This window comes from Arachis hypogaea, chromosome 12 (assembly GCF_003086295.3).
Source record: "Arachis hypogaea cultivar Tifrunner chromosome 12, arahy.Tifrunner.gnm2.J5K5, whole genome shotgun sequence".
Taxonomy (NCBI): Eukaryota; Viridiplantae; Streptophyta; class Magnoliopsida; order Fabales; family Fabaceae; genus Arachis; species Arachis hypogaea.
In genome coordinates this window covers 89,724,932-89,739,430 of record NC_092047.1, presented here as the reverse complement: position 1 = coordinate 89,739,430, position 14,499 = coordinate 89,724,932, and the positions used below count along the sequence as shown (strand labels likewise).

Here is a 14,499-nt window from a genome sequence, read left to right as displayed (position 1 = left end):
GTATTTTTATGAATCCGCAGCAGAGGTGTATATTGGCTATTTTTTTGGGTGTATACGAAGCATTTGTTGGGTGTACCTAATGATTTTGCATTCTGCACTATGGAAATTTGTTTCAGGTATAATTTGGTTTGTGGTTTTTTTGTCGGGGTGAATCACCACGGTCAGTCAACACTTCTCGGATGCTCTTTGATGAAAAACGAAGAAATTGAATCATTCAAATGGTTATTTGAATGTTGGCTTCGTTGCATGGGAGGAAACGCTCCAAAAGGATTTCTCACCGATCAATGCGCATCAATGAAAAGGGCTTTAGAGGCCTGTATGCCAACAACAATTCACCGTTGGTGTATTTGGCACATCATGAAGAAGATACCAAGCAAATTAAATGGGTACAAGGGACATGCAGATATCGAACAAGAAATGAGCCAAGTTGTTTGGAACTCTCATAGCAAAGACTCATTCGATAGGAATTGGAATGATTTCCTGCTGAATTTTGGTCTTGTGGACAACAAGTGGCTTTCAGGTAATGTTTGTTAAAAATCTGCAGCAGAGGTGTAACTTACATTTTTTTTCGGGTGAATTTATAGTCTGTGTTTGGGTGTATTATGCAGATCTGTATGAAGACCGTCATATATGGGTTCCTATCTATCTGGATCACCACTTCTGGGCAGGGATGAGAAGCACACAAAGGAGCGAGAGCATGCATTCATTTTTTAACAAGTTTATCACCCGGAACAGCTCGCTTATTCAGTTCGTCAAACAATACGATAATTGCCTCGGAAGCCGGGAGCAGGCAGAGAGAGAATCAGATGCTGCAGATTTTCATACGGTCATTCCGTGTGCAACCAAATCCTCCATTGAAGCTCAGTTTCAAGATGTGTACACTCATCAAAAGTTTAGGGAAGTCCAAGCGCAATTCAGAGGAAGGGCGAATTGCATCACCAGATTAACGAATTCCGCTCTAGGCTATTCAGTATACAAAGTCGGAGAACAAGTTTCCAGCTCAATATTCAACAAGTTTGTGGTTACTTACGACTCAGTTGCAGCCAAGGTAAAATGCCAATGCTTATTATTCGAGTCGAGAGGTATACTTTGTCGTCACGCACTAAGCGTGTTAAGCTTTGAACGAGTAAGCCAAGTGTCACCGAGATATATACTGGAACGATGGAGCAAGAAGGTAAAGAGGCGACACACACACATCAAGAGCAGCCACGATGAGCCACTATTGGAGCCAAGAAGCAAGAGGTTTGACCAATTGGTTTTTCGTTCACAAAATATTTGCGAATTTGCATCCGAATCAGAGGAGCTGACTGTAATTCTGCACCGTGCGTACGATAACATCATGGCTGAGATGGAATCATTAAAAGCCAAAAGGAAGGGGACATCTTCTTTATCTCACGAAGACGCCAACTTGGAATCCGTTAACGAGCTTCAAAGCCCGCCAAGGATTCGAACAAGAGGACGTCCAAAAAATAGGCTAGGTTCAAAGTTGGACAAACAGATCGCAAATGCCACAAAGAAGAAGAAAACGAAAGTTTTAAGCGAGGTAAAAGTAATGTTCTTTAAATTTGTGGTGATTGAGTTTATTTTTCTCGTTAATAGTTTAGCTAATATGTGAGTTTCTTATATTCAGATAAACTTGTTTGATGCCGCATCAGTGGTGCATTCAAATTCTAGCCAATATCAAGGACATGTTATGAATTATCAGTTCAGGGTACCAGGAGCAGGGGATAACTCTTTGGTTGTATAGTTACAGAATTTGGGTGTAAAAGCACTGTTCTTTTGGGTGTATTTTTCTGAATTTTCTTGTGATTCACATTTTACATATAGATACATATATATAATATTAGGGTTCAGGGTTTTAGGGTTTACAGGTTAGGGGTAAGGGTTTAGGTTTTAAGTGTTTAGGGTTCAGGGCGGGGGATAGATTTCAGGGTGTATATTCAACTTTTGTTGGGTGTAAAAAATCGCAGGTTATGGGTGTATATTTGATTTGATGTTTTTCTTCATATTATAGTACCTGTAATTCATACATTTTGAATACAGCACAGACAGTTTGGGTGTATATTGAATCATATCTATGGGTATTTTTCATTTCAGAGAAAATATAAGGTCTAGCAATATCAAACCACCGAATCCCAGATCCCTCACAATCGCCTTCTTCTCCTCACTCATGTTTCTGAATTTATCACTTAGGAGATGTGTGGCACACTTAAGGTCTTTTGTTTGCTGTAAGACAAAAATAAAATTATAGTCAGATATATATCTATTATATAAAACTGATTTCATGTAAGACATATATTTGTTCTTACATTTCTTCCAGGTTGGTTTCTCGCTGTCATTTTCTCTGAAATGAAAAATACACCCAAAGATATCAGTAAGATACACCCATATATATGAGTCAGATACACCCATTGATAACAGTAAGATACACGCATATATATGAGTCAGATACACCCAAAGATATCAGTAAGATACACCCATATATATGAGTCAGATACACGCAAAGATATCAGTAAGATACACCCATATATATGAGTCAGATACACTCATTGATAACAGTAAGATACACCCATAGATATGATTCAGATACATCCATATATATCAGTCAGGTATCACTCAAACATGCATCAATATCAAGCAACATTACAAGGTCAAGCAATATACACCCATGGACAAGCAAATATAAGCAAGTGCTGACTATTACAGTATATCAGTTCAGAAATATACACCCTACATTTTATGCCATATACACCCAACAAATTACTCCATATACACCCACCAATCTACGGAATATACCCCCAAAAATCAGCTACCAGAAGATCTAGAACAACAAGAACAGTAACACCTACAAGAACGAAGAAGAACAGTGTAACATAGAACCAAGAATAACAGTAAAACCTAGAACATTATAAACTGTAAAATGAGATGTAGAGCAAGAAGAACAGTGAAACATACAACAACGTAGATGAACAATAAAACCTAGTTCGTAATCCGGAAAATATACAAGAATCGTAATGTAACGTACCTTGAGTATTATAGCTTTGTTTTCTCTGGAGATTCTTGATCGAGAGTTTGATGGTGTGTTGATGGAGGTTTCGAAGGTTAGCGACGAGTTGTATATCTTGATTTTCGAATTTTGCTCGAAAATGGAAGGGTTACGTTTTCTTTGAATTGCTTTGAGAAGTTGAAGAGTCTGCCATTAAGGGGTGGTTTACTCGAAGCGAAGCGTAACCGTTTGAGTGGGAGCGCGTGAATGTTACGCTCCATTCAATCTAATTAGTGCGCGTCTGGAATGTGTGTAGGCTTGGGGCTTGTAAGACTTGTAAGGCCTTATTGCTTGTATGTGTAGCAGGCCCGTTTATTGATATTAAAATATAAATTAATTTTTTAGTTATTTTTAAAGTTTTATTTTAATTATATAAAATATTTAAAATATTTTTTTAATAAATAATAATATATATTATTTCTAAATTTATTTCAAGAATACATATTAAGAATAATATTAGACACATTGATACATGATGGTATTTAAATATGTCTAAATATATCTAAAAATATATTTTTATTTTTTTATTAAAACACAGTTAAACACAACACGCGTGTCAGACGTATTGATGAGTGCGTGTACGGCAACTCGACAAAATGTCGGTGCTTCCTAGCTCTTTATTTATTGGTGAATATTATGGTACTTAAAATGTGGTGCCTATTCACTAAAAAGAGTTAAAAATCAATATTTAATTTAAAAGATATAAAAATAAATAATTTTTAAAAAATTTAAAATTTACTACAAAAAAAAGTTAGACAAAATTTAGACCCAAGTCATTCGCACCATAGAATTGGTCTTATTTATTTGCACAGTAGTGTGTACTCGGAAGTCGGAAGCATTAAGGAGACCAGTGGTTTGTTCTTATTCAATTTAGGGAGTAGACTATGGATTAGGGAAAATTAAGTAGACCGTAATTTGTCTAGTTTAGGAAATTACGTGAAGATGATTTGTTTCGAAGTTGACACGCTACAAGGAGGGTCTGCTACTTCTTTTCCGTCATTGAATCAGTCGGGACTTGGAGACCATTTTGTTTCTCTCTATATATATTTATCCATCAAAACATTCCCCGTCTCATTCCACGAATCATAATCTTGAAGCATACAATGACTTTGGTCTCATTGTAGGTCTATCATTTGGAATTGTTTTGAATACACCATAAACCCACAATCATCATTTTCTTAACCAATTCAGTTTCCTCTATTGCCACCTCTCTCTTGCGTTCTCTTCCCTCTCTCTGTGGTTCGTAACTCAGTTTCTGTTCCAGTGTTGCTAGCCCTTTTTTTCTTTTCCCATAGGTTCCGTGTTATAAATTATAAACCTCGTCATTTGTTGGTTTAAGAATTAAGAACATGATGAGACAATGACTTTGGTGTTTCTTTTGAGTTTTTAGTTTAAGTTCTATATCTTATGTTTTATAGTGTGTTATGACTTGATGTTATGCTAATTTGTTGAATTTATTGCTGCATATGCTGAACTAAATGTCTTATGTGTAGAAAATTGTTTAAATTGATTAGATTTTTCTGCATGTTTATTGTGCAGGTAATCTATCATAATTTTATGATGGACTTTTGGCTGAACGTCATGAGCTACCATCCGCAATCAAAATCTATGCACGAACAATGATTCAGTAATTGAGGAAGTTGTTTCTAGAATGGGAGTTTGTCTGAGCGCCCAAGTTAAAGTTAAGAGAGAGGGAGAGATCTTTCACTGTTCTAATTTAAAGAGCTTTAGTTTATCAGAACTTAAGAAAGCCACAAGAAATTTCCATCCGAACAGTTTGTTAGGAGGTGGTTTTGGTTCTGTTTTTAAGGGTTGGATTGATGAGAATTCTTTGATGCCTGCCAAACCTGGCACTGGCATTGGTATTGCGGTGAAGAGACTTAAACAAAGTGGCTTACCGGATCACACGGAGTGGTTGGTGAGTTTATGTCCCTTGGACTGCATTTGGTTTTGAAAATATGATAAGATAGAGACACAAAAATTAGTAATTTTATATTTTGTGTTTCTGTGTCCATGTTTCAGTGTTCTGTAAACAAACGCAGCCTTGCTTATGTTAGTTTATTTTTCATTTTCAGGCCGAAGTAAACTATCATGGACAATTTTCTCATCCTCATCTAGTGAGGTTGATTGGATATTGCCTTGAAAATAAACACCGCCTTCTCGTCTATGAGTTTATGCCTCGCGGTAGTTTGGACAATCATTTGTTCAGCAGGAGTGAGTATTTTCTGCCCCATCATTGCACATACTCTTAAAAGTTCAACTTAGGACTAGTTTTAACATTTGGATATACTATTGTAGCAGGACACTCACTCTTACAACCTCTATCATGGAGTCTCCGTTTAAAGGTTGCTCTTCATGTAGCCAAAGGGCTTGCATTCCTTCACAGTGCAGAAACAAAATTGATGTGTGTTCATTTTAACACTACCAATGTCTTACTTGACTCAGTATGTGCTTGCAGTATATGACAGATTCATGACACAGTGTTTTGGTAATTTGTTAAAAGCAGGGGTAATTATTTGGACATCATAACTGAATATATTTCTTGATTTGGTTACAGAATTACAATGCAAAACTTTCGGTCTTTGGGTTGCCAAAGCATGGACAGATAAGCAACATAGGTCATGCCTTTGCCACGGAGTTCATCTCTGGTAGATATATAGCTCCCGAAATTTTTTTAACTGGTACGGTTGGTTTCAAGTTGCTGAACAACTTTTGATCCCAATTTATATTAACAGAAAATCTTGGAGACCAGCAGTTTTCAATAATTTTGGTTATCATTTGGTCAACACAACAATGAAATTGTCTTTAACAAATAAATTTTACTAATGTGGGTAAATTCTAATAAATGTGGGTGCAAGCTATGTTTAAACTCTAATATAGGTGTAAATTATGTGTTTTATGTGTGTAAACTCTTGTAAATGTGGGTGCAAACTATTAAAAGCCAAATATTGATCTAAAATAATAATATTTTTTAGTCATGTAATATTACTATGATATTAATTCATGATTAATATCTTTTTGGTTAGTTGGCTAAACACAATGTTAGTGCAGGCCATTCTACTGCTAAGGCTACTGTCTACAATTTCGGAGTAGTCCTACTTGAAATGTTTACCGGCGAGAGGCTGATCGATAGGAATCGACCAACTGGGCAACTCAATCTGATGGAGTGGGTTAGACCATACCTGGCTAACAAATGCAAGGTCTTAAAAGTTTTGGACACGCATCTTGAAGGGCAGTATTCAGTTGAGGAAGCCTATGAACTAGCCACACTCACCTTGCGATGCATATCATCATCACCCCGTTTCAGGCCAAAGATAGATGAAGTTGTTACATTACTGGAGCAGCTGCAGGCTCCTAATAATGCTGATTTAGGCAACCAAAATCCTTCTTCTAGCGAGTCTCGGCCCTCTGCCTCAATTCTATATACTTGAAACTTAACAAAGCCTAATAATATAAGGTAGATACTACAATGAAAACTTTATAATTATCTTCATGTGAAAATCTTTTTTTTTTTTTTGGATGTTGGATTATATGGTTAAATTTTAATATGATATAAAAGTGTGTCTTTGTTTAAAACGTGGCTAAATAAATAAATCATACTTTTAAATAAAACATCTTTATGAAAAGATATTTTTGCCATCTTCTTTTGAGTAGTTGCTATAATATAATGCTCCGAGGCAGGGTAAAAACCATGATGCATGAACTCAGGCACTTCTATAACTAATAAATTTTGCACATATGATATAATTCAGCTGATGTTGCAAGTATGCTGAGTTGGTTCAGTGTTTGTAACAATTCAAAATGGCTAGGAGTGTAAGTACCTCTATCACGATTAGCATATTTTGGGGTGCTGTAGTTTTCTAGTCTAATTATGTAACACCTGATTTCAAACACATGAAATACACATGGCATTATTTAATTAAAAGAAAAAGAAAGTCTTGCATAAAAATATAAAACACACTAGAACGATCCTGTTGACAAAAAATTATTATCAAAGAATAGACTTCACGACTCTAACGATCCGTATTTTTTAAAATTTAAATATAAATAAGTTATCATTTATTTTAGGGTAAAAAACAGAAATAAGCCAAGGGAGAAAATAATTTACGTGAATAAGCCAAAACGAAAACTGCTTCATGAATCTACCAACGCACATTTATATGTAGTTCGAACCAACTTGGTTCGAACTCTATTTCTACATAATTCGAACCAGCTTGATTCGAATTATACACAAACACATGCACACACATAATTCGAACCAGCTTGGTTCGAATTACACACAAACACACGCACACACGTAATTCGAACAGCTTGGTTCGAATTACACACAGTAATTCATAGTATAATTCGAATTATGCTGTTAAAAAATTAATAATTTATTAAAAAAAATTTATTAAAAAATTTATTAAAAAATTTATTAATTTAAAAATTAAAAAAATATATATTTTTATTTCATACGTTAAAAAAAGCTAACAAAATATTTAATTACAAGACTTCTTTAAAATATTAATGAGCTATCAATTCGAATTCCATACAATACTTTTCTGTCCATTTTTAATAGTTCATGAATATTTTTTAATAAATTTTTTTAAATTATACTACAAAAAATATTTTATCCTATGCAAAATAATTTAAAAAAAATGGCTTAAAAAATATTAGGAGTACTATCAAAATTTGTAATGTTATAATAACTTAGGTAAATACATGCATGTACTCAAATTTTAAATAAAATATTCTACATAGTCAATAATAATTTAGAAATGAAAGAAAATATTTTATTCCATACAAAATAATTAAAAAATATATTTTATTCTATACAAAATAATTTTAAAAAATGGCTTAAAAGATGTTATGAGTACTATAAAAGTTTATAATATTCTAGTGATTTAGGTAAATACATGATAAAAATATTTTTTCTTTAATTTCTAAATTATTAGTGATTATGTGGAGTATTTCTTTAATGTCCTAAGTCATTAGGACATTACAAATTTTTATAGTACTTCTAACATCTTTTAAGCCATTTTTTAAATTATTTTGCATAGAATAAAATATTTTTTTGTGGTATAATTTAAATAAATTTATTAAAAAATATTCATGAGCAATCAAGAATGGGCAGAAGAGTATTGTATAGAATTCGAATTGCTCACCATATAATTTGAATCAGAGTAATTCGAACTTCCCTATGCGTAATTCGAATCATGTAATATTTCACCATATAATTTAAATAATTTTATTAAAAAATTATCATGAATATTTTTTAATAAATTTATTTAAATTATACCATAAAAAAATATTTTATTCTATGCAAAATAATTTAAAAAATGGCTTAAAAGATGTTACTATAAAAATTTTTAATATCCTAATGACTTAAGACATTAAAGAAATACTACACATAGTCACTAATAATTTAGAAATTAAAGAAAAAATATTTTTACCATGTATTTACCTAAATCACTAGAATATTACAAACTTTTATAGTACTCAAAACATCTTTTAAGCCATTTTTTAAAATTATTTTGTATAGAATAAAATATATTTTTTAATTATTTTGTATGGAATAAAATATTTTCTTTTATTTCTAAATTATTATTGACTATGTAGAGTATTTTATTTAAAATTTGAGTACATGCATGTATTTACCTAAGTTATTATAACATTACAAATTTTTATAGTACTCCTAACATTTTTTAAGCCATTTTTTTTAAAATTATTTTGCATAGGATAAAATATTTTTTGTAGTATAATTTAAAAAAATTTATTAAAAAATATTCATGAACTATTAAAAATGGACAGAAAAGTATTATATGGAATTCGAATTGATAGCTCATTAATATTTTAAAAAAGTCTCGTAATTAAATATTTTGTTAGTTTTTTTTTAACGTATAAAATAAAATATATATTTTTTTAATTTTTAAATTATTAATTTTTTTAATAAATTTTTTAATAAATTTTTTTTAATAAATTATTAATTTTTTAACAGCATAATTCGAATTATACCATGAATTATTGTGTGTAATTCGAACCAAGTTGGTTTGAATTAGTGTGTGCGTGTGTTTGTGTATAATTCGAACCAAGCTGGTTCGAATTATGTAGAAATGGAGTTCGAACCAAGCTAGTTCAAACTACATATAAACGTGCATTGGTGGATTCATGAAGCAATTTTTGTTTTGGCTTATTCACGTAAATTATTTCTTCCTTGGCTTATTTTTGTTTTTTACCCTTTATTTTATTAAGTTTGATTTTTTTATTTTATTTTTAGAATTTATTTATTAAAAATAATTAAATTGATTGGTTGATAACTAAAATTTAAATTAATTAAAATTTTTATATAATTTTTATTATAAAAGATATAATAACAATAATAATAATAATAATTATTATTATTATTATTATATTGATATTTTATTTTTATCCGTTTGAATTAAAATAAAAATTTGTTTAATAATATTATTATCGAGTTCAAAATTTGTTGATATGAATAAATATCAGTATTTTTCGATGAACTTAACTTTGTTAATGCTTCATCAAATATCTTCTATTCTTATAATCATTATGTTACTAATAATGTCATTTATATTAATAATTTATATATATTCATCTCTATATATATTATTACTTGTGATTTAATATATTCAACTTTTATAATTATTCGTCTAAGATATTTATAACTTAACTCACTCACTCAGCAGGCCTAATGCTTGACACCCAACCCCCACCCTTGCCGCCTAATCATCATTAACACCATTAATCATTATCAAATTGTATGGCTGAATTCATTTTGAAGAAAAAAAAAAGGGGAAGCTGAGAGAGAGGAGAGAACCGTGATCCTTTCAAGAACTTTCAACCTCGATTTCTTGAGCTCCATAACTTTAATAACTCCTTTTCACGTTGACGTCACTTTTGTTCAGGAGAAATCGACAATAGAGTTTTTTTCCCAAGCTTGCATTATTCGGCCAAAGTGAGGAGAAGGTTGAGTAGCCGATTTTTAACGTTTATTTTCAATTATTCGGTCAGAAACTTTTCCTAGAGCTTCAGTTGTTGTAATTATTGTATAGAGGTAGAGTTTGATAAATTAATTAAGAATTAATTGTGTTCTTGAAATTTAATTGATACACTACAACATTTTTCATTTGAAACAACATTTAGAAAATGTTGCCTAAAGATTGAAAAAGAGTTGTCTTTAATTTATGGCAGCAGTTTTGGACCTAAACCAACGTTTTCCAGGCCCTTGCAGATACGGCCGTTGCATTAGGTCAAAGACAACGTTTGTTTGCTTCAAAAGCAACGCTCTTAGAAGCAACTCTTCAAAAGCGTTGCCTATTTTAAAACAAAAACAACGCTTAAAGTCTAATGCAACGCTTATTAGAGACTCTCTTTTCTACTAATTTTATAACTAGTGAAAAGCGTTGTCTATTCATTTATATAGCAACCCTTGGAAGAGTTGCATATTCAAGTGACTATGACATTTTATACGCGTTGTCATTTCTTTTCCTACTATGGCATCAATTTAGAGGCCTTGCCTCTTCTATTATTACCATACAAATCATTTTAAAACCATTGCTTTTTTATTGAGATAATACACTACCTAATAATTTAAACATTCCATTATAATTAGGGTACAATAAAATTAAACACATGATAATAGAGACAAAACCTCAACTTATTCTAGTTGAATAGATATTATCAAATTAAAAAATTTCAAATACATTATTATATTATAACAATTTCTAATTCACATATGTCAAGCTAATTAAAGTTCAAGGATTATTCTACTTGAATACATACATATAAATTTTAATTTGCTAGATAGTAAAGCTCAAGGATTATTCGAGGGGTTGTTGGTTGAAGGAATTGTTTCTAGCATTTACCAAAATGGTCTTGTATCAGCTACTTTGAGGTATGTTGCTCCACCCACCGTGCGTTGAGATTATGCGAACTTGAGCTGTGTAATTCAGGTTTCCTTTGTCCCATGGCAGCATCCTTTACTCGTTAGCTGCAATTAATTCAAATGTATTCACATCAATATTATTATAGTCAGTACACATTAAATGTTAATTGATTGTTATTTGAACGAGTAATGGTAATACTAATTAATACTTACTGTTGGAATGGCAGTGGCAATGCCAGTAATATTAGCTGCCTTAGCTCCAGTCATCACTCCTTCTATTTAGAGATCAAATCATTATGAACAAACCAAATTATTATAAAATAATTATTACAAGATTACATGCATGCATACAATGCAAGTTCAAGTTTAATTATTTCTAGCTAAAACAAAAAAGAGAAAATGGAAAATTATTGATACCAAAAGATCATAAGTGCATATCTAAATCATGAATTATAGACTATTCTCAACCAACATAATTTACAACAAAACTCAAATAAAGCACCTCAAAAAATAATCTCTATCCTCAAAGAACTAGCATAAAGGAGTCAATCAAATAACAACTCTAACAAAGTGAACCACCAACAATTAGCTGCCAAAAAATTGCACCACTAACAATAAATCCCCAAAAGAACTAAAGAAATTCATGGTACTTAAAAGATGTACTCTGTTTTATACATTCCCAAAACATCATCTCCCTTAATAGTCAAACATTATCTCTATTAAAGATCTACCTTATCTACCTTATATAATTGAGGTTTTCAGAACAAAAGAAGCTCACCGATCAAGAGGATTCACCATACCAGGAAAATAATCACCAAAAGCTAATCTGTTGATGTGGTGACTTAACTGTATCACATGTAGATTATTTAGTCTCTTGAAATATGAAGTCTCATGATTGACAAAAAAAATTATATTTCCAGATCATGCATAGTAAAAATTGCAATTAGTTCACCAAGAAGTATGCAAAGTAAACAGATCAGCTCTTACATTAAACGAGTCCTTTTGAAAAGATAGCAGATCATGTACATGTACACCAGATTGCTAAAAGCTTTTGCCCGGAGCAAATTGAAAATTACCTGCCACCTTATTTACTTCCAAGAAGCCATATATGTTGCATCCTTCACCGTCTACTTCCTTGATTCTTTGCAAGAATCCTTCCCTTTTGCATTATGTGATGTACAACATACAACAAATAAGCACCAAACTAAATTAATAATTTAATTTTAGAATTGTTATTTGAATTGAAAAAATCATAAAATGCAGATCATTATTGAAGATACAGCTTAGAGAAATACAATAAAATATTTATGCTAAATACTAGAAGGAGGAACAAAAAGGAAAACTATGTAGCATCCATGGAGCCAGTTAATTTGAATGAACACATGGCATTTATACACAAATTCAAGGTGAAAGTCACCAAGGAAAATAGTATCTGTCCTTAAATATACTAGTGTCGTGACCTTGTTCTGAGAGTACAAACATCAAGCAATAATGCAGAACTCCAACAAAATGCCACAGGATGTTAAATGCAAAACTAGTTGTTGGATATCATCTTTATCAAACAGCTTTATGCCTGTAGCCAAGGAATGATTACATAACCATTTTGGTTATCATATTCACCATTTCCACATATTTTACAAGGTACAACCCAAACCGAAGTATACTAATCAATAAAAGACATGATTACCGCACTATGAAAGGTTCAAAAACCAGCTAATGTTATAAATTTTCGGTTACCAGTTAATTCCAAACTAACATAGTAAGCATCTTATTAGAATGGAGAAAAGAGATCTGTTAGGACATGCAGTTTATTTTATGATGAAAACCAGGTATAGATGAATGCGAAAAGAGAGGAACACAATTTTTGCCGTCTCAGGACCACTTTTTCAGCCCCTTATCCAACGTCTCCCATTCCAGTCGCCAAGGTTTCTGCCGTCACCGCCGCAATGCCACAGGAAACTGCTCCCCTTTCAACCATGCCATTTGATTGTTCTCTGTGTCCTTAGCGATGACGCTGATTGTGAAGCAGGTGCTGCCTTCGAGCTATACAATGACGACGGTGACGAAAGCGATTTACAGCCTCTGCTGCCGGCTATTGCAGAGTTTCTGTTAGGTTCGTGATTTGACCAGTGATGAGCGGATATTTTATACGCTTTTTGGCATCATTTTCATATAGTTTTTAGGATGTTTTGTTTAAATTCTATTAAGTTTTCATAGGTTTTAGTGCAAATTTCACATTTTTGGATTCTACTTTAAGTTTGTGTATTTTTATGTAATTTCAGGTATTTTCTGGCTGAAATTGAGGAGTTGGAATAAAAGTCTGATTCAGAGACAGAGAAAGCACTGCAGATGCTGTCCGGATCTGACCTCCATGCACTCAAAAGAGCTTTTCTAGAGCTACAGAATTTCAAATGGAGCGTTCTCAATGGCTATGGAAATCTAACTTCCAGAGCTTTCCAGCAATGTATAATAGACCATACTTTTTTTCAGAATTGAAGGTCCAAAACTGGCGTCCAACGCCAGCCTCCTACTCCAGTCCAGGCGTCCAGTGCCCAAAGGAGGAGACCAGCATCCAAACGCCCAAAGAGGACCCCCTAGCCACCGTTCAACGCCCTAGAGGCCTCCTAGCACGTGGATCTCAATCAAGCTCAACCCAAAGACTCACCAAGTGAGCCCCGGAAGTGGATTTTAGCACTAAAATACTGTTTTACCCTTCTTATGTAATTCTTAGTCATTAATTTAGTATTTAAAGACCTTTTTCAAATATTCTAAGGGGGGGATCTGCCATATTTCAGTTTTCACATTGTATTTTCTATTAGTATGAGTTTCTAAACCTCCTAGGTTGAGGTGAGGAGCTTTGCTGAGTTTTATGGATTAATAAAAGTATTATTGTTTCTCTTCAATTCGTGTTTGATCCAATTCTAAGATATATCTTCGTTCTTCATCAATATGAATGCATTGAACTGGTATAAGGTTATCACATTCTACATGGGTTCAGAGTGAGTCTTTCATCGGACAATGATGAACCACCAGCTTGATTATACATCTCTTAGACGGCTAATCCACGACTTCGTTGGGGACTTCTCGAAACATCAGTTCAGCCGAAGTACGGGGAGATTAGGGTCTCTGTGGTAGAGGTTAGAACCCAAAGGCGCAGCATTCTCTGATTCGGAAGATCCGACCTTATCTGTGGCATTTTGAGTAGGATCATGAAGGGGAATGGACTATAGGACTTCACCCTCAATCAGAATGGATCCGCACTAACCCTGGGGTTCAGATATGGAGGAGTATTGGCGGCTGCTCAAACCAGCGTCAATCACATACAGCCTGCCATAGAAGAAATCATTCACAATTGAAGAAGACAGTAATACCAGAGTTAATCCAGAAGGACAAAGCATCTCTAAGCCTTAACTATCTTCTTATCACTGGTTACATTCGAATTCACAAAGTATTTTATCCCCTTTTTTTTTTCTTTATTTTATACCCTGACTCACTCAGGTATTACTTGGATGACCCAGTGCACTTGCTGGTTCAGTTGTACGGAGTGTGAGGATTCGTGCACCAA

At 32.9% G+C, this 14,499-nt stretch overlaps 1 protein-coding gene across 3 annotated transcripts; it reads left to right on the top strand.

The window, feature by feature from the left end:
- Positions 1–3,982: 3,982 nt before the first annotated feature.
- Positions 3,983–6,592, top strand: LOC112727687 (probable serine/threonine-protein kinase PBL9). 3 transcript variants are annotated; one of them, XM_025777547.3, is made up of 6 exons: positions 3,983–4,285; positions 4,586–4,964; positions 5,122–5,260; positions 5,345–5,490; positions 5,604–5,694; positions 6,098–6,592. In XM_025777547.3, exons 2-6 carry the CDS (start codon positions 4,698–4,700, stop codon positions 6,475–6,477), a joined length of 1,023 nt encoding a protein of 340 aa, XP_025633332.1. In that variant the 5' UTR covers positions 3,983–4,285; positions 4,586–4,697; the 3' UTR covers positions 6,478–6,592. The 3 variants fall into 3 exon arrangements, with proteins under 3 accessions (XP_025633332.1, XP_025633331.1, XP_025633330.1); XM_025777546.3 differs by having other exon boundaries at positions 4,002–4,285; positions 5,348–5,490; positions 5,604–5,727; XM_025777545.3 differs by having other exon boundaries at positions 4,007–4,285; positions 5,604–5,727.
- The last annotated feature ends 7,907 nt before the right edge of the window (positions 6,593–14,499 follow it).